General features: G+C 39.1%; 1 protein-coding gene and 1 pseudogene across 3 annotated transcripts in view; one reads left to right on the top strand and one right to left on the bottom strand.

Annotated features, from left to right (window-relative positions):
* Window positions 1-857: 857 nt before the first annotated feature.
* The window catches only part of KPNA1 (karyopherin subunit alpha 1), a 77,366-nt gene continuing 57,657 nt past the window's right edge, over window positions 858-20,566 (bottom strand). For all 3 annotated transcript variants that reach the window (XM_054713927.1, XM_008146670.3, XM_054713928.1), the window contains 4 exons: window positions 12,814-12,939; window positions 9,905-10,032; window positions 5,215-5,393; window positions 858-3,862 (listed from right to left, as the gene is read on the bottom strand). In XM_054713927.1, coding sequence (XP_054569902.1) covers window positions 3,675-3,862; window positions 5,215-5,393; window positions 9,905-10,032; window positions 12,814-12,939 — 621 coding nt within the window. In that variant the 3' untranslated portion in view covers window positions 858-3,674. The remainder of the gene's footprint in view (window positions 3,863-5,214; window positions 5,394-9,904; window positions 10,033-12,813; window positions 12,940-20,566) is intronic.
* LOC103290747 (60S ribosomal protein L39-like) lies at window positions 18,113-18,267 on the top strand (annotated as a pseudogene).

The raw sequence follows: 20,566 nt of genomic DNA, 5'->3' as shown, positions 1-20,566 counted from the left end.
ATATGGAAAATAAATAATGCCCCTTCCTAAAAGTAGAACTCTTTTCTTTACTGAACATCATCCTTAGACATCACAATTTTCTAATCTTTTACAGGGTGGGGCAAAAGTAGGTTTATAGTTGTTCATATGGAAAATACAATAACTAATAAATAATACAATAAACTTTCGTGTACTCACAACTGTAAATCTGTTTTGCTCTACCCAGTATGGAAAGCCCCAAGACCAAGGCCCCAGCTATGACTTACTAATATAAAAATGTTCACAAAACTAATCAGCAAGAAAGAAAAATCCTTCAACCCGAGGTATACCTTCATAATGCAACCCCAAATTGGGGAATGAAATAACTACAATATTTATTCAACACTAGGTAAGTAAATTCAAAATTGCCTGTGGTGGGGTAGCCATGTGCAACCTAAGATTTAGAGGTAAGTTTGGTTTATAAAATATGCTCTTTTCCTACACAGAATCAGCAACAATCTGGAATAATTCAGATTTATTGTGGGATAATTATCAATGTTTATGTGTGATGATGAAAGCAACCCAGGTTTATATAGCAGATGGAAGAAACAATCTTAGGGTAATATAGTTTTAAAAATCAGTACAACTGACAAAAGTAACTATATAGAGACAAGAATATGAATTAATGTGTTCCATGGAAAACTTCATCTCCTAAATCTCACTCTTCATATCAATCATCTTTAACTTTCCCAGTATTTCCCAATCTAATCATATCTACTTGCTGGTCCTTCAGCTATAAGGTCCCTTTAACTCCCAGATCTTCTCAATGCTTTTTCCCCCTACTGAAGTTCTCATTAGGAAGACTACACTTTGAAAGATTGGAGAAAAGGAAAAGGGGGAGAGACGATCAAGCCACTTTCTCCCTTATCAGTATATAAAACCACAGAAGAGTTTTCCTGTGTTGAAATTAACATGCTTTTGTAATGAGTAACATCTTAGTGATAGGGTATATTCAATATATGGAAAGTAAATTAACAGAATCTGCCAGGCGGAGAACTAAAAATAGGACTTAGTTACCTCCTGAAATGTCGTTTCTATTACAAAAAAAAGAGGCTGCTTTCTCAGTTCCCATAGTTATGCTCAGATTTAACTTTTAGTCAATTCCAATTTTTATATTTAAAAATATTATTTTATTCTAAAAAAAATTTAGCTCATATATCATGGCTTATGAACTTCTAGGACAGGAGCAAGACACATTCCTCTGTTTTAAATAGAAAATAAACCACATCAGTTGAGTGGACTTTGTTTTAATTCATTCACTGAGACACCTGCAATTGCTAGCAAAAATTTCCAACATATGCTATTCTAACTTGGAGAAACAACTTTGTGTGCTTTATATATACTTTCCATTCAAATTGGTTTATCAACATGAACTGAAAACTATTAAAATTATCCAATAGAAGGTACATAATTTAAACATCCTACAGAAATGATGTTACCAGTAATTTACAATTTTTAAAAACTCAGCCACACACAAAAAAAGTCTAAGCTAAAACCAAGATTTTTACTATGAATCAGTGCTTCTATTATCCTTCTGAAAGTTATATTTTAATGTGATGTCAAGGCAACACTGAAAGTTTTCCTTTAAATTAACCACCTAACTTGTCTCTAAAATTACAAAGAATCAAAGTCTTTTACAGGTCAAGTGCAGTAAACTAAAATGTCCTTTCAGCACAAAGCAGCACTAGAAAAATTAACAGTTATAAATGAGAGTTGACTAGTTTTGCAGTGGCTGCTCCATCAATGACAGACAAACATCAGACGGTATCCATCCAGAGCACAGACACGACTACAAGCTAGATGTGAAGACAGTGTCACAGGCTTGGCTGAAATGTCCATTGTTTTTGTTACCTTTCTACTTTAAATGAAGTGGATTTTTAAAAATCTAAATTAGGTCACATAAGTTGACTGCTTAAATGACAACATGATGAGGTACGAAAGCTTTGAATATCCCTAACGTTCAGCAGGATTTACCAGAGATGTATAAATAGCTTGTCAGGGGAACTTCCAAATACTTACACTATGGGGTTAAAATGAATTCTAGAAGAAGACAAGATTAAAGAGGATTAAAAGGATATTCTCTAAAACAGAAATGAGCAACTTTTCCTTCAGAATTCATTTTGAATAGCACATTAACAAATATAAATCTTCTCTGATAGTGTGTCCCAACATCGAGTCAAGATGGCCAACTAGCACCAAGAAGTCGTATGTTCAGCTGCAGTTCTCTTGGCAATTAAACTTATTTTTTCGTTCCAGTCCAAGCTCAAATGTAGATCACTGAAGACAGTACTGGAAGCGCCTTTTGCAGGTACAGATTGCAGTCATCATTAAATGAGCCAGAAGGTAGAAACTTTTTATTTTATGACAAGGGGGAGGGCAACTTGACTGGGCTATACTAACTAGTAGGAGATGAAATGAAATGATTAGGGAGGGAATAATGAGGTTATAAGGAAAAGATCACTGCCCTTATTTGGGTTAAACAGGTCATGTTGAGAAGATAGTTATTTGTTCAAGATAAGGATGCTACATTAAAGGAACATATATTCATATATGCAGCATGAATACATTAGAATCAAGCTGCACCCAATTAAGAAAAAAAAGTCCCTAAGTAACCTTTAAAAGTACGTGTTCTCTGCCAGTCACAGAGGGGAAAAGCACCTAGGGTGAACTTTACAATTTAATGAGGGCCTTATCAGGACCACAAAGCCTGAAACATCTGTTTAAATGCAGAAACACAGCCTCTAATCACAATGGTGAAGTTGGGAAAATTGGAGGGTGTTTTATTATTATTATTATTTTGTTACTGAATTGCAGAATACAGTTTAGATTACTAAGGATTCTAAATCAATCTTCAACCAGCATTAGAATTGAACCACTTTCAAATCCTAAGACACAGAAGACCAAAGAGAAGCAATAGCCATACAGATTAATATGTGCCCCTCTGCTTTCTGCTCTAAGGAAATCTTCAAACCAGTATCACATGAGAGAATCAGTGTTAATTCTTCAGCATTCCTGACAACTAGAAAGCACATTCACTGAAGGCTGAAGGTGAGAGAGCAGATGGTTTAACTTTAATATCTGTGAAGAATGGCGCCAATAGAGGGAAAAAAACCATCCAATCTCAGTAAGAATTAATGCAAATTTGGCTAGAAAAAGCCACCAGGGTTCACTGTGGAAGAACGCATGAAAAGTACTCTGAAGTACACAACAGGTCTAAACATCTCCCTTGTTGCAAGTAGTTGTGTGAAATTCAAGATAAAATTTTAGTCTTATCTTTTTAATGTCAGTATTTTTTCCCACTTAAAAGGGAATAAGGAGTAGTCCTCTTTTTTTCTGCCACAAAATAAGAAAGCCACATGAGTATGTGTATATTTCCATGACTCTTATAATATAGAAGTGCAGATCTCCAAAGCCTAGGGATTTTCCTTAAGAGTGGGCCGTTCTGGTTACTCTTTCCTTAGAAGGATATTCCACCACAGAGAGCCAGAGGTTTTCCAGATGTGTGTGAGAGAGCAGGTGCGCAAGGCAAGCAAATGAGCGCAAACAGTATTATGGAAAACATTTGAGAAGTCAGCTCCATGAGGACTGTGGGCTCCACAAGAGGACGTGACTAGGTAGCCTGGTCTGACACAGGAACATAAAAGCAGTGTATTGCCTCAAAGCTGGAAACCTTCCATAGGAGCCTCACACTGCTGGAAGATGTACTGCTGCTGGCTAAGGTCAACCTGGGGTGCAATGCTGCTGTCCTCATCCTCGGTACCGAAGTAATGCTCAATAAGATCAAAGGCCTTCTGGTAGATATCCTGGTTTTCATGACTCTGTAAGAACTCAATTTTATCCAGACCTAGAATAAAGAATAAAGGAAAATCTGTTGTTTATCTATAGGAAATTCCAATGAAGCGATGTTTTGCCATATGTCTCCTTTCTTGAGGTAACGGAAGGCTCTCTTCTACACTTATATCTCATATGTATTTTGTAATAGCATAGACAGTATTGCTAGGGATTAATTCTGAATACCAGCACGTTACAAACTGACATCTTAAATGCATGTACAAACAACAGCCAGACCCCAGAAACAGCAATTTCCAAAAGTCACCACATCATCCAGTGCCAAGGGCAAGTTGCAGAAGAGTTCCTGCTGGACTATACCTATGGCCTAATTAATTCTTGGCTCTAGTTCTATCTACCTAGACACTGAGTTATTCAATATCATTACAGTGAAGGTGTAATATCCTTAAGTCAGTCAGAATCTGTTTTTATTGCTTAAACTTAGAAGTCCGATTAGAGCAATTAGCCAACACATTCCCTTTAAGGTCAAGCCCATCTGATCTTAATAAAATATTAATATCACTCAAAGAAAAAAATAACATTGCTCAATGGAAAAAATACATATTCATATACATATCCATATTAAAATATATAGAAATAAAAAAGTAACAATAGTTACCTCTGTGGAGAAACATCTCTAGATAAAGAACATTTTTCTTTTTAATACATTTCAAAATCCCTTACACTAAGTAGGTATAGCTTTTGTAATCATGTTTTTTAAAAAATAAGTTGTTAAAATCATTTTGGAAAACAATTCTGCATTAGCTTATAAATCTGAAAAATAAATGTACCCCCATGATCCCTAATTCCAATCTCAGGAATAAACAAACCCCAGAACAGTGGTTTTTAACCCAGACCATGCATTAAAATCACTTAGGCAACTTAAAAGGTTAAAGTACATTAGTAAACTGATTATTAAGAATACAGTAAAGACTGAGATAGAAGAATGAGGAAACCAAGTGACTCTAAGATGAAACTCTCAGCCAACTCTTTAGGAACACAGGAATTGAGGGTGCAATGCAAAATCAGAACTCTCAATCTTACAAGAGCAAAGGAGTCAGGCATCATATACAGTAGATATGAGTGTTCTTGAGCCTCAGATGGATTAGTTAAGAATGCAAGAGTACCCACAAGGAAAAGCAGTCAGAAAATTGGGAAGAGCCTAGTGTAAAACTGGTTAAATTGAAGGGGACTTGCTTCTCTTTGTATTTACAATACATATTCTTTTCCAATTCTACATACTAAACATTATAATTCATAAGAAAACAATTTTTTGTATGTGTTTGCTAATGACAGATGTGGACAGGCCAGAAAAGCAAAGAGAAAAAGAAAATAATTTTAGGACATCTGTTTAATACTCTATCTTACCATAAGCTTCTTCAATCAAAGCACAGTAAGGATTAATGCCAGTGCCGTTTCTTTTGGCTTCTTGTTCTCCAAGCCTTAGGATATTTTCCAAGCCGTTTAGGGCAACCTGTACAATCTTAGAGTCCATGACTGTGAGGAGATCACAGAGTGGCTTGATACAACCCAGTTCTACGAGGTACCTAAAGTAATAAAACGAGTACTTTAGTCAAAGCTTTTAATTCAATAAAACTTATTAGGTTGGTGGAAGGATCATCCTCAACCTGACTACAGAAATAAAAAAAGGGCACCTATTCAACCATACGCTACACCTTACCACACACAAAAAGCACAAATAAATTAAACAGTTCTCTAGCAGCCAGTTCCATTCTTCTTTCCTTCCACAATTACTGGACTCCAAGAAACTGGAATACTCTCTTTCTCTGAACATGTGCAACTGATACAATAGAATAGTTTTGTTTCTATAGGTAACTGCACCTCTGAAATATGACACACTTGCTGCGAAAGCCAGCACAACATGCCCAACAGGCCACTTTATTTTGTACAAAGAACTCTTAAATATTAAAGAAATCAACTCAATGTAAAATGGGCAAATGATCTGAACATACACCCCCAAAGATATACAATGGCAAATAAGCATATAAAAAGATGCTCAACTTATATACAGGGTATCCGCAAAAAAAATGTATACACACATTGAATAATTATAAAGACAGTGCTTATTAACCCTTTGCACTTGCTTGCTTTTTTCTCGATTCCTTTATTCTAATGCTAACCGTGTCAAGTCACACTCAACATCCGAGTGCAAAAGGTTAAGATACATTTCATTTTCAAAATGTAATAGAATCAGCTGTTAAAGTGTGTATACATATTTTTGGGACACACTATATATATCATTAGGGGGCTATAAAATTAAAACAATGATACTACAGACCTATTGCAATGGCACAAACCCAAAACACTGACAATACCAAATCCTGATAAGGATGTGGAGCAACAGAAACTCATATTTTTTTGTTGGTGAGAATGCAAATTAGGATAAACCACTTTGAAAGACAGCTTGTCAGTTTTTTACAAAGCTTTCTATACAATCTGGCAATCTTACTCCTAGGTATTTACCCAATGAGGTAGAAACTTATGTTCACACAAAAACCTATACAACAATACGGCTCAGTGGTTGAGCATCAACCTATAAACCAGGAGGTCATTGTTCAATTCCTGGTTGGGGCACATGTCTGGGTTGTGGACTCAATCCCCAGTTTGGGGTGTGCAGGAGGTAGCCGATCAATGATTCTCTCTCATCAATGATGTTTCTCTCTCTCCCTCTCCCTTCCTCTCTGAAATCAATAAAAATACATTAAAATCATCATAATAAAAGGCTAATATGCAAATGGCCATCACACCATGATGCTGTAACAATCGATCAGCAGGGACCTGAGGCTGCGTGGTGCCAGGCCGGGCTGGGGGACCTGAGGCTGCGCGCCCCCAGGGTGGGACTGGCTGGGTCTGGGTCTCGCCCAATGGGGGTGGGGCCGGCCAGGTCTCGGTCTGGTACGATTTCAAGGCACTCGCAAGAGTGGGCAGGGACTTGACTCTGGCTCCCATGGTGTGCCCTAGACTCTGACAGGAGGGAGATTTTCATATACATTTTATTAATTTTCTTTCATCTCTGACACTTCTATTATAGAGAAAGGGCAAATAGCAACATTAAAATATTTCCTCTAATAAATTCCCTTTTAATGTGCACGAATTTCATGCACCAGGCCACTAGTAAATAAAGACCACTATAGTGATTTGTTTATATTTGGTTAATTTAGCATAGAATTATGGGTATTTTCTATAATTGAAATCCATCTAAATCTTGTCTACCAACAAGAAAGAGAAGCCACATAGATATCTTTATCAGAAAGCCAGTCTATTTTCTATAATTTGGACTATCATATTTTTATAAGAATCTTTTTAAGAAAACACTTCATCTGATTAATAAGAAACTGCTACACAAAATTTTAAAAAGGGTAGTAGCTATTCTCTTCTCTAACTGAGCAAAATATCCCGAATACTTTCTGATGAAAGCTACCACAGTATTTTAGAAATGTTTTAAAAATACGTATGTGTACAGTTTAACCACTTCAATTAAGAAAACAGAATTGGTATACAATAAAGAGACCATTAATAATTACAAATCTGAATTTGAACATAAAACTTGACTATTAACTGTTCCAAACTTCTATAGTATTGCACATGACTGCCATCTGGTGGTGGCATACTGGCAATCATGGTACATACACTGAGGCCTCTACATTGTCCATAGGTTCTACAACTTTAAGTGAAACAGCACATAACAAAACCAATTTTACCACAGGCTCATTTATATAAACAAGAGCTAAGTTTCTACGCTATAACAAAATGGTATTCAAGGACTTGCTATACTGCAGAACCAGAATCTTGAAAGTTGAAAACAAGACCTAACCTCCTCATACAAGACCACTTGAAAGTCTTCCATTAATAACCTGGATTATCCATGATGAATTTTACCAAAATAGCTGTTGCATGTGTACACCTATTTATAAATTTTACTATTTCAGGTAAATACTTCTTATCTTCCATATCTGATCAATTTCTGAAATGTTAGGATTACTTTACCTTTTCATTTTTAAATTTTCAACAGAGCAATAAAAATTAGCATTGATTCCGTGCCTACATTTAAACCATCAAAGCAGCAACATGAGAGGTAGCTGTTTCCCTGATACTACCTATGAGGAAGGGGCTGATGCTTTAACACTCGTCGGAAATCATCTTCCCCTCATCTGAATTTCCCATAAAGAAAGTTAAGGCAGCCCTAGCTGGTTTGGCTCAGTGGATAGAGCATAGGCCTGCAGATTGAAGGGTCTCAGGCTCGATTGCAGTCAAGGGCACATGCTCAGGTTGCTGGTTTGATCCCCAGTAGGGGGCAGACAGGAAGCAGCCAATCACTGGTCCTCTGTCATCATTAATGTTTCTCTCTCTCTCTCCCTCCCTCTCTGAAATTAACATATATATATATATATATTTAAAAGTTAAGTCAAGCTAAGAGTTGAGGATTCACTTTTTCTTCATCACTACTCGTTTATTCTATCTGAGGTACTGAATGTCCACAATTTAGCATTTAATTATATAATATTCTTTTGAGGAATTAATTCCTGTCCACATTTTTTTCCCAATTACAGTTTACATTCAGTATTTTTTTGCATTAGTTTCAAGTATACAGCACAATGATATACTTGACAAAGTGTTTCCCCAGTATTTCCATTACCCATCTGGCACTATACATAGTTATTACAATATTATTGACTATATTCCTTGTCCTGTATTTTACATCTCATCCCCATGACAATTTTGTAACTACCCATTTATACTTCTCAATCCCTTCACCTTTTTCACCCAGTCCCCAACCCCCCTCCCCTCTGGCAACCCTGAGTCTGTTCTCTGTATCTATAACTCTATTTCTGTTTCATTTGTTCTTTAGATTCCACATATAAGTGAAATCATATGGTATTTGTCTTTCCCTGTCTGAGTTATTTCACTTAGTATAATACCCTCTAGGTCCATCCATACTGTCACAAATGGTAAGATTTCATTATTTTTCACGATTCCTACCCATACAAATGCCTTTTCTAGCAATACTATGTAATAAAAGGCTAATATGCAAATCGACTGAATGGCAGAACGACCGGTCGCAATGACGCATACTGACCACCAGGGGGCAGACACTCACTGCAGGAGCTGCCCCCTGGTGGTCAATGCGCTCCCACAGTGGGAGCGCCGCTCAGCCAGAAGCCCTAAGCTGGGCTCACAGCTGGCGAGAGCAGTGTGTGGTGGTGGTGGGAGCCTCTCCCCCCTCCACAGCCACTGGACATCCCCCGAGGGCTCCTGGACTGTGAAAGGGCGCAGGCCAGGCTGAGGGATGCCCCCCTGCCCCCAGTGCATGAATGTCGTGCACTGAGCCTCTAGTACTATATAACAAAAAGGCTAATATGCAAATTGTCCCCTCGGGAGTTCGACCGGGAGTTCGATCGCTCGCTATGACATGCGCTGACCACCAGAGGACAGCGCGGAACATGGCAGGCGACCAGTGGCAGAGGTGGGGCGCTGAGGGAGTGAGGGAAGGAGGCGGCAGGGAGGTAGGGAACCTGATCAGCCCTGATTGCCAGCCAGGCCTAGGGACCCTACCCATGCACGAATTTCATGCACTGGGACTCTAGTTAAGATTATAAGCTGCTACTACCCAAGAGGCCATTTAAGTCTTAAGCTAATACAAATCCTTCTCTCTCTTTACTGTATACTATAACACTTGCCTCCACTGAATTTGGCACTTTACCCTAAGATATACCTCTCTTTCAAGTCTGGTCCAATTAAGCCATTTAAACTAGAAAGAGCAAGAGTTAACTATTAATGCTGGACTCTAAGGATTCTACATGTAACCTTCTAGACTACTCAAGATGTTTCTAACCAAGCAGCTCCATAGTGCGCTGAAGCCACCCCTGTAATTATTTCTGCAAGAAGGCATGGGAAAGGTATAAGGAATAAAACATCTATTTGTGTCTAATTATGAAACTGAGAATAATCTTCCAGGAGGCTAGAATTGAGTATTCTTAAATGGTAGAGAAAATAATTTTTCCTTTAATTTATAAGATGCTACCTGGCTAGTACTTACTTGATCTGTTCAGCTGATCCTCCAGAAGTTGCATTTGTGATGGCCCAAGCAGCTTCTTTCCTTGTCCGAAACTCAGCAGTTTGTAATATACTAATGAGGGCTGGGAAAATGTTGCCATCTATCACAGTCTGAAATTAAAGAAAAAATTAAATGGGCAGAAAAAGTATAAGATTTGTTGCACTATGGTGTACATGTGAAACTAATATAAAATATTAAATGTTAACTGCAATTAACAAATAATGAAACAAAAATTTGTAAGTGTTCATGATATGCCCTGGCTGCTATAGCTCAGTTGGTAGAGCATCATCCCGTGCACCAAAAAGTCTCAAGTTCGATTCCCAGTAAGGGCACATGCCTGGGTTTTTGAGCTCACACCGCAGTAGGAGGCATGCCTGAGGCAGCTGATCGATATTTCTCTCTCTCTCTCCCCCTTCCTCCCTCTCAAAAATCAATAAAACATGTTTTTTTAAAAAGTGTTCATGATACTAATTTTAACTTTTCAGGTGGTTTCACTAATGACATCCCTCCCCCTGTTAAAAATAAATAGGAAGGAGTTAAATCCTCATTACCCTTAACCTTTTGGTCATACTTGATATCAATAGCACCCTCTCTGGAGTCTGTGACCTTATAATCTAGTTTTACCTCTGAGTTTTATCTTTTATTATCCTGTCTTGGTCCACCCATAATAAAAGTTCAATTCTTTGTTCCTCTGCTATTCTCATTTCTCTCATAGCATCCACCCTGACATGTATGTTGTAACTCTCTGGTTGTAACTCCCTTCTCACAGGAACCCCAACCCAGGATGGCCAACAGCTTACTTTAGATCTGCTAATCGCCTCAAACACATCATCTGGCCTCTATACCAGGTTTCCTTTCAAATCTGTCAAATTCACAAAGGCTCTCTTTGTATTTATTCTAAATTCAATCATTCACCACATCTTTTACATTTTCAATTTAAAATGCTCTGGGTCCATTCTTTCCTTTCCTTTAGCACTGCCACCATCCTGTTCCAAGCCACCACCTCAATCCAGATTACCAGAATAGCCTGAAGTTGAACAGAGTACTTTTACTCAATCCCTCTCATCTACTAATACTAAAGTAGTGTTCCTCATATTATTTTCTTCATGTTTCTCCTTAGCTCAAGTACTAAAATTGGTTCCTATCATTTCCTACATAAAATTAACTTGAGTGCTACATAACAGTCTGGTGCATAGCAAGCAATCAACTGCAGTTGAAATCCCCTTGTATGTAAGCTATGAACTGCAATAGCTACCAATGTCAGTCCCTAACAGCATTCTGTTAGGGCAGTGATGGGCAACCTTTTGAGCTTGGTGTGTCAAACTTCGCCAAAAAACTGAGCATAACTCGGGTAGTGTGTCACTTTGAGGAAAAAACATTATTTCACAAATGTTTCATCCTCAGAAGCAGCAAATGTTTCATCCTCAGCATGCGGCCGCCTTAGCAGCTGCATGTCATCAGAAATGGCTACGCATGTCAGTGCTGACACGCGTCATAGGTTCGCCATCACTGTGTTAGGGGATGATTAATCCATGCTTCCCTGGACAAGAACTTTTTCTATTACACCAATGAGAGAAGTAAGCAAAGTTTAGCAGAAAAACACTTAATCTTGGTACTGTCATTTACTCAAAATGCTCTGGAGCAAATCATTTTATTTCTCTGAGTCTGTTTCATCTATAAACAAGAATGCTGGATTAGATGACCTCTATGATTCCACTCAGCTCAAAATCTCATAAATTGTTTTTCAAGCTGTTGTTCCAGCCTTTCTCATGGCCTACTTTAGACCACTGCTAATCTTCCACTTGGGTTATTCTCTCACTGATCTATATTTATAAAATCCTAATATGGAAATAGACCAAACGGCAGAACAACCGAACAACCAGTTGCTATGACGTGCGCTGACCACCAGGGTGTGTGCACGGAACATGGCAGGCATTGGCCGCGGTGGGATGATGGAGCAGGTGAGTGGGGGCACCAGACCAAGGCAGGGCGCCGGTCTCTGTCATCGGGGCGAGCCTCTGGTGGTTACTGAAAATTCTGTTACCGCACGCCATGGTCCCGCCTGGTGCTCGCACTTGCTGCCAGTGCCAGCCCCACTCGCACCCACTACCGGCTCTGGAACTGCCGCTCGTCACCAGCCCCAATCGCTCTGCGCCGTCAGCGGGTGCCATCAGCAACTGCTGGCCCTGATTGCCCCTCAGGGCTTCTCCACCTCTCCCTGCTCCTGAGGGGCGATCGGGGCAGCAGCCACCACTCACACCCACTGCTGGTGCCGGCCCCAATTGCTCTGTGCCGTCAGCAGGTGCAAGTGGCAGCAGCGAGAGCAGGGCTGCCAGCAGACAGGGGACCGGGAGCCACGGTTGGAGGGCCAAGACCCGCCCTTGTGCCCAACGCAGAATTATGGCCCACGGTTCCTTTCAAGGTGCACTGGGCTCCTAGTATAAGAATAAAAGGAAAGCACAGATAACCAGCTAGAGAAAAATGGGTCCCCAAGGGTTCATGAGAAATTAAAGCAATCTAATACATGAGTCCAATAAAAAATAAGTGTTTTACTTGGCAAGAGTAAAGCTAACCTGTTTAGCATAAAGTCCAACAAAACTGCAAGAATACAAGACACTATTGCACAATCTTGGAAAATCATCAAATATTAAAGGCAGAGGGAAATACCAAGGCCCAAGTATAAGTTCAAAAGACTTGTCTTCTTTAAAGTAGGGTTTTTTTAAAAATAAGATGCAGACTGACCAAGTAAGAGAACAATGTTGGCAGTAAGTGGCCTCCAAGGCAATCATTAAAATATACATTTTAATGATTGACAGAAAAAAAAATTGTACTTATCCATAAAAATATGCAAAAAAACAAACAAACAAAAAACACAGGTGCTATGACATTACCTGGATCTGGGCCCTATTTCCTGCTGTGATATTTGATATTGTCCAACATGCTTCCTTTTTGATAGATTCCTTTGGGCTACTCAGCAAATGCAATAAACTCTGCAGAGCGGAGCAATTCAAAATTACCTAAAATGAGAAGTTTGAAAATTTTACTTATTGATGCAAACAAATATAAGTAAATCTTTACAAAAACTTTATTTTAGGAAAAGGCAAAGAAATAACGTAATGTCTCCCCTTGAAATTTTAGAAACAAATAACTTTATATATGTAAAAAAGTATTCACTGCTAGTAAGAATTAGTTTCTACGATTATCAAAGCAGTTTCATTGTACACATTCTCAACTACTAAAACCATACTTAGTAAGACATAATAATGTCTTAGTTATTTACTTTCCTATCCCTACAGCATATTAAAATGCCTTTGAATGGGTACTATATCAAGTGGCCAAAAATTAAGAGGTGTTCTCAGAATTTTAAGTCCTCTGATAACCCTCTAACTGGTAGTCAATGAACCAATATATATTTAATGAAGCATTATAAGATACAAAGATAAAAAGAATATCTCCCCAGCTACCAAACAGACAAAGGTGAGGGAGATAAGATATGAAGGAGAGCTACTCTACAAATATTAAAATCATAAAGTTGTCATGATTAAAATAATAGGTGGCTGGCTCAAGAATCAACCACCAGCCGAAACCGGTTTGGCTCAGTGGATAGAGCGTCGGCCTGTGGACTGAAAGGTCCCGGGTTCGATTCCGGTCAAGGGCATGTACCTTGGTTACGGGCACATCCCCAGTAGGGGGTGTGAAGGAGGCAGCTGATTGATGTTTCTAACTCTCTAACCCTCTCTCTTCCTCTCTGTAAAAAAATCAATAAAATATATTTAAAAATAAAAAAAAAATCAACCACTGAACAACAGAATAACAAGTCCAAAAGCAAATGCAGATATTTATAAAGAATTAAGTATATAAGTAAAGTTAATCCTTTCCTCCTACAGTAACTGGTGGTCTTATTTAATAGTTGTTACTAGAATAAAGGAGTTGAAAACATTTTTTAAAAACCAGCTCTTAACCCTAGTTATAAAAATAAATTTTGCAGTTGGTTTAATGAGTAAATATAAAAGAGAAATCATAAAACAGAAGAAAATCTCAGTAAATAGCTGGTTTTGGAATAGTAAAGAACTTTTCAAGCATAAAAAACATTGAAAAAATGGGGAAATCAACAGATAAGAGGGCTGCTATCTTTAATATGTAATGGTAAGAAATTAAAATTTTAATAGAAAATTATCTCACAATGAAAGAAATGCAAATAAAAAGGAAGTCCTTTTTTTTGCCAGTTAAATTAATATACCTCAAAAAAACCCAAAAAACTTTACACAAATACAACCTTTCTAAATAACAGTAAAAAATATGTCACAAAGTAACTTTTCAAATATCAAAACACGTGGTCTGGAAAATAAACACATCGGAAGTTAAACATAAATCTTGGGGAAGAGTTGTCAGGAAAAGATTTCATAGGGAGTGTGGGTAAGATTTCAAAAGCAAATAAGAGAAAGGAATCTCCAACATTTACAGGGAACTCATACAACTTAACGAAAGGAAGATAAACAACCCAATCAAAAAATGGGTAATGGACCTCAATAGATATTTTTTAAAAGACAGAAGGAAGGCCAAGAGACATATGAAAACATGCTCAAAGTCACTAATCATGTGAGAGATGCAAATCAAAACGACAATGAGGTACCATCTCACACCTGTCAGAATAGCTATCATCAACAAAACAACAAATGACAAGTGCTGGAGAGGATGCAGAGAAAAAGGAACCCTTATGCACTGCTGGTGGGAATGCAGATTGGTGCAGCCACTGTGGAGAACAGTATGGAGTTTCCTCAAAAAACTAAAAATGGAACTTCCATTTGGCCCAATGATCCCACTTCAGGAATATATCCCAAGAAACTAGAAACACCAATCAGAAAGGATATATGCAACCCTATGTTCATAGCAGCACAATTCACCAAAGCTAAGATTTGGAAACAGCCTAAGTGCCGATCAGCAGATGAGTGGATTAAAAAATTGGGGTACAGAGAAACCAAGATGGTGGCATAGGTAAACACCTAAAGTGCTGCCTCGCACAACAATTTTAAAACTACAACTAAAAGACAAAACATCTATCACCCAGAACCACAGGAAAGCTGGCTGAGTGGAAGTTCTACAACTAGAAGGAAAGAGAAAAGAACACTGAGACGTGCACAAGCACTGAAAAGCTGAGGTACGGAGGCGCGTGAATCGGGCTGGTGGCGGGCGATTGGATGTGCTGCTTTTTTTCAACCCGAAGGGAGACAAGCTCCCGATTACTCTGAAATCCAGTTTCTGGGGAGACACTGGACTGTCGGCCATCAGGTCGGAAAGTGAGGGTGACTTTCTTGCAGAGGTGCGCCCAGCAATCATTGGTTTTTTTAAAAAAATATATTTTATTGATTTTTTACAGAGAGGAAGGGAGAGAGATAGTTAGAAACATCAATGAGAGAAACATCGATCAGCTGCCTCTTGTACACCCCCTACTGGGGATGTGGCTGCAACCAAGGTACATGTCCCTTGACCGGAATCGAACCTGGGACCTTTCAGTCCGCAGGCTGACGCTCTATCCACTGGGCCAAACCGGTTTCGGCCCAGCAATCGTTTACTGTGGTGTGGGTCGCGGGGACTTGGAAACGCAGGAACGCAGAGAGGGCTGACTGGTAGCCATCGCTGTTTGCCACGCCCTAGCCTAGTGATGCCCTAAGACCCCGCCCCACACAATCTACAAACACACCCAAGCACCACGTAGCGACTTTTGCATATAAATAGCCTGCCCTATCCCAGCTTAACCAAACAAACTGCAACTCCAGTCAGACAGCTCCAAAACCTCCAAACCCCAAGCAAAGAGGAGAAAACTGTAGTTCCCACTGTAGCTCCTGCTGAGTGGCCTCAGACAGTAGCTGACCAGCACCCCATTGGAGATCCAGAAGCTAGTGTATCTAGTGGTCTGTGTGAGATGACACCATATTTCTACTACTGTCATAAGGAACACATTCAAGAGGCAGACTCGGTGAGCACCAAAGCCCCATTGAAACAAGTCCTGCCCAATAAGCGTTTCTCCAGCACAGCAATTCTTCCATTATAGACACAGCGGGACCTCACAGCCAATTGGCCTGGAGGTCAATTCCTCCCAGTGATACCAACAACAATCAAGACTTAACTATAACAAGACTGTGCAAACAGCCCACAAAGGGGAGCACCAAGAGTGTCCACCTCAGGTAACTGGGGAGGCCAACCCATTGGATACCTAGCACACAAAGCCACCCTACCAACTCAGGGAAGCAGCAAAAATGAGGAGACAAGGAAACAGATCACAAACGAAAGAAATGGAGGAAAACAAATGACTGGATATAGAGTTCAAAACCACAGTTATGAGGTTTTTCAAGAATTTCCTAGAAAAGGCCAATAAATTTAATGAGACCCTCAAGGATATGAAAAAGGACCAACTAGAAATTAAACATACACTGACTGAAATAAAGAATATTATACAGAGACCCAACAGCAGACTAGAGGAACGTTAAGAATCAAGTCAAAGATTTGAAATACAAAGAAGCAACAAACACTCAACCGGAAAAGAAAAAAGACTCCAAAAAGTTGAAGATGGTGAAAGAAGCCTCTGGGACAACTTCAAGCGTACCAACATCAGAATTATGGGGGTGCCAGAAGAAGAGAGAGAGCAAGATGCTGAAAACCTATTTGAAGAAATAATGACAGAAAACTTCCCCCACCTGGTGAAAGAAATATACTTACAAGTCCAGGAAGCGCACAGAACTCCAAACAAAAGGAATCCAAAGAGGACCACACCAAGACACATCATAATTAAAATGCCAAGAGCAAAAGACAAAGAGAATATTAAAAGCAGCAAGAGAAAAACAGTTAATTACCTACAAGGGAGTACCCATACGACTGTCAGCTGATTTCTCAACAGAAACTATGCAGACCAGACGGGAGTGGCAAGAAATATTCAAAGTGATGAATAGCAAGAACCTACAACCAAGATTACTCTACCCAGCAAAGCTATCATTCAGAATTGAAGGTCAGATAAAGAGCTTTACAGATAAGAAGCTAAAGGAGTTCATCACCACCAAACCAGTATTATATGAAATGCTGAAAGGTATCCTCTAAGACAGTGATGGCGAACCTATGACATGCGTGTCAGCACTGACACACGTAGCCATTTCTGATGACACACGGCCGTGTGCCGAGGATGAAACACTTGCTGCTCCTGAGGATGAAACATTTGCGACTAGAGTCTTCGAGTTAGTTTTTTCCTCAAAGTGACACACTACCCGAATTATGCTCAGTTTTTTGGCGAAGTTTGACACACCAAGCTCAAAAGGTTGCCCATCACTGCTCTAAGAAGAGGAAGAAGAAGAAAAGGGTAAAGATAAAAATTATGAACAACAAATACATATCTATCAACAAGTGAATCTAAAAATCAAGTGAATAAAAAATCTGATAAACAGAATAAACTGGTGAATATAATAGAATCAGGCATAGAAAGGGAGTGGACTGACAATTCTCGGGGGGGAAAGGGGTGTGGGGGGGCGGGAAGAGATGGTCAAAAATCGTACACCTATGGATGAGGACAGTGGGGGGGAGGTAAGGGCAGAGGGTGGAGTGGGAACCGGGTGGAGGGGAGATATGGGGGGGAAAAGGAGAAATAATTGTAATAATCTGAACAATAATGATTAAATTAAAATAAAAAAATTAAAAATTGTGGTACATCCACACAATGGACTACTACACTGCAGTAAAAAAGGAGTTCTTACCATTCACAACAGCATGGATGGAACTGGAGAGCATTATGCTAAGTGAAATAAGCCAGTCAGAGAAAGATAAATATCACATGATCTCACTCATTTATGGAATATAATGAACAACGTAAACTGATGAAAAACAGATCCAGAGACAGAGAAACATCAATCAGAACGTCAAACCTCAGAGGGAAGGTAGGGGAGTGTGGAGGTAAGGGGGAGAGATCAATCAAAGGACTTGTATGCATGCATATAAGCCTAACCAATGGACACAGACAACAGGGGGTGAGGGTATGAGTGGGTGTGGGGGGAGAGTTGGGGGAATAATGGGGGGATAAAGACACATATGTAATACCTAACTCAATAAAGAAATTTTAAAAAAAGAGAAAGGACCTCGAAGGTAGGTTGAAAATGAGAAAACGAGCTATTTCTCCACCATCAAGGTGCATGCGTTAGGTTCTTCACCATGTCTTCCGACAAGTCTTTCAGGATCAAGAAGTTCCTGGCCAAGCAACAAAAGTAGAACCGGCCCATTCCCCAATGGATTTGGATAAAACTGGTAATAAAATCAGGTACAACTCGAAGAGGAGACATTGGAGAAGAACCAAACTGGGTCTATGAGGAATCACACAAGAGATGACTCACATACTTATGCTGTATCCAGGTTGCCTACACCTTTAAATGATTGAAAAGATTGATACTGTCTGGACAGTTGGGGCATTTTAATTGGAAAATTAATGGACTCATGATTTTGCTCTACTGACTTTTTTTCTGCAGTAGTAGGTTGGTTCAATAATAAATGTGTGAGACCTTTTAAAAATGAGAAAAATGCACATTGACCCAGGAACCAGGTCAGTTTTGATTCCCAGTCAGGGTACATGGCTGGGCCGCAGGCTTGATCCCCAGTAAGGGGTATGCAGGAGGCAGCCAATTGATGATTCTCATCATTGATGTTTCTATCTCCCTCACCCTTCCTCTTTCTGAAATCAATAAAAACGTATTAAAAAAATATTTAAGAAAATGAGAAAATGCTGATTGGCTACCACAAGCACCAAAATAAGAAATTAGACCAAAATTAACAGTAGGCCAAAAAGAAAAATGAGACTAAAATCTTGAAGTGCAAATTCCTTAAAGTCTTTCAAAGTTCTTTATCTCATAGGCATTAAAGAAGCTTGTTTCTTTTTATATATATATGTATATTTATTGATTTCAGAGAAGGGAGAGAGATTGAAACATCAATGATGAGAGAGAATCACCGATCGGCCACCCCCTGCACGCTCCACACTGTGGATCAAGCCCGCAACCAACTCGGGCATGTGCCCTGACCGGGAATTGAACCATGACCTCCTGTTTCATAGGTCGATACTCAACCACTGAGCAACACCGGCCGGGCTTTTTTTTTTTTTTTTTAAGTTTCCCTGTAGTTTATTTTATTTTTTAAAAAATATATCTTTATTGTTTTCAGAGAGGAAGGAAGAGAGATAGAAACATCAATGATGAGATAAAATCACTGATTAGCTGCCTCCTGCATGTCCCCTACTGGGGATTGAACCCACAACCCGGGCAGGTGCCCTTGACCGGAATCGAACCTGGGACACTTCAGTCCGCAGGCTGACGCTCTACCCACTGAGCCAAACCAGCTAGGGTGAAGCTTATTTCTTTTAAATATATATATATATATATTGGTTGTTTTTTTTTTATTGATTTTTTTACAGAGAGGAAAGGAGAGGGATAGTTAGAAACATTGATGAGAGAGAATTGATCAGTTGCCTGTTGCACACTCCCTACTGGGGATGTGCCTGCAACCAAGGTACATGCCCTTGACCGGAATCGAACCTGGGATCCTTAAGTCCGCAGACCGATGCTCTATCCACTGAGCAAAACCAGTTAGGGCAGGGTGAAGCTTATTTTTAAGAGGAAAATAAATAATGTGAACAAGGTTATTTTAAGAAAGGTTAAGCTGTTATTAGAATAAATTGAGGGGGATAAATGCTTGGGAGAGTAGGAAGATAAATCAGGTAGGTACAGCAACAACCTTTGTGTGAAAAAAAAACAGGAACCAAAATAAGATGATAGGACATGGATCTGGCAACATTAAGATAAGACATGGATCAGATAACAGTAAGAATCAACAAGACCTGGTGACTTACTATATAAAGTGTGAGAGATATGGAGACATCAAATATGACTGCAAAGTTTCAAGTGTGGATGAAGAGTTGTATCTTTAATTGTTGTATCTTTAATTGCAATGAAAAAAATCAAGAGTTGGAATATGCTTTGTGGGGGAAGAACATAAATTGTAAGAGACAAATGTGAGACATGCAAGCAGAAATATCTAACAGGCTACTGGATACATGGGACTGAAACTTAAAGAGAAAGTCAGAATTGATGTATAGATTCAGAACTTCATTCAATAAATATTTTAGTTCCTATATATTATGTCAGAAACTATTAGATTACAGAGGCATAAAAATGAACAAGATTGACACAGATTCCCCTCTAGAAGCTTACAATTAGTGATTAGACAGCTATAATACAGTGGCAATTAGTTACAATACAGTGTGATAAATGCCATGATGGATGAAATGAAAGAAGAAGCAAATAACTTAAGAGTATGTCAGCAAACAAGGCTTCTCCGAGAAAATAGTTTGTCATATCAAGACCTGAAGATGAGAAGACAGGGGCAAAGTGTGGATACATGTGAGGTAGTGGTCAAAGCAGGAATGGGGGGTAGAGATATGTTCCATGCAGAGGGAAGAAAGCATGTGTTAAGGCTGAGAGCTAAATGTGGTCATAGCTAATTCTGGGGAAAAAACAGCCAGAGCATATAGAATTTGGTGTGGGAATGGGAATATAGAAACTTAGCAAATACACTGAAAGGGTTACAAATACAGAGAGTACAAAGGACAATATATTGAAA

This window comes from Eptesicus fuscus, chromosome 3, assembly GCF_027574615.1.
Source record: "Eptesicus fuscus isolate TK198812 chromosome 3, DD_ASM_mEF_20220401, whole genome shotgun sequence".
NCBI classification, from domain to species: domain Eukaryota; kingdom Metazoa; phylum Chordata; class Mammalia; order Chiroptera; family Vespertilionidae; genus Eptesicus; species Eptesicus fuscus.
Note: the sequence above shows the minus strand (reverse complement) of the source record. Positions and strands in the feature narration are given on the sequence as shown.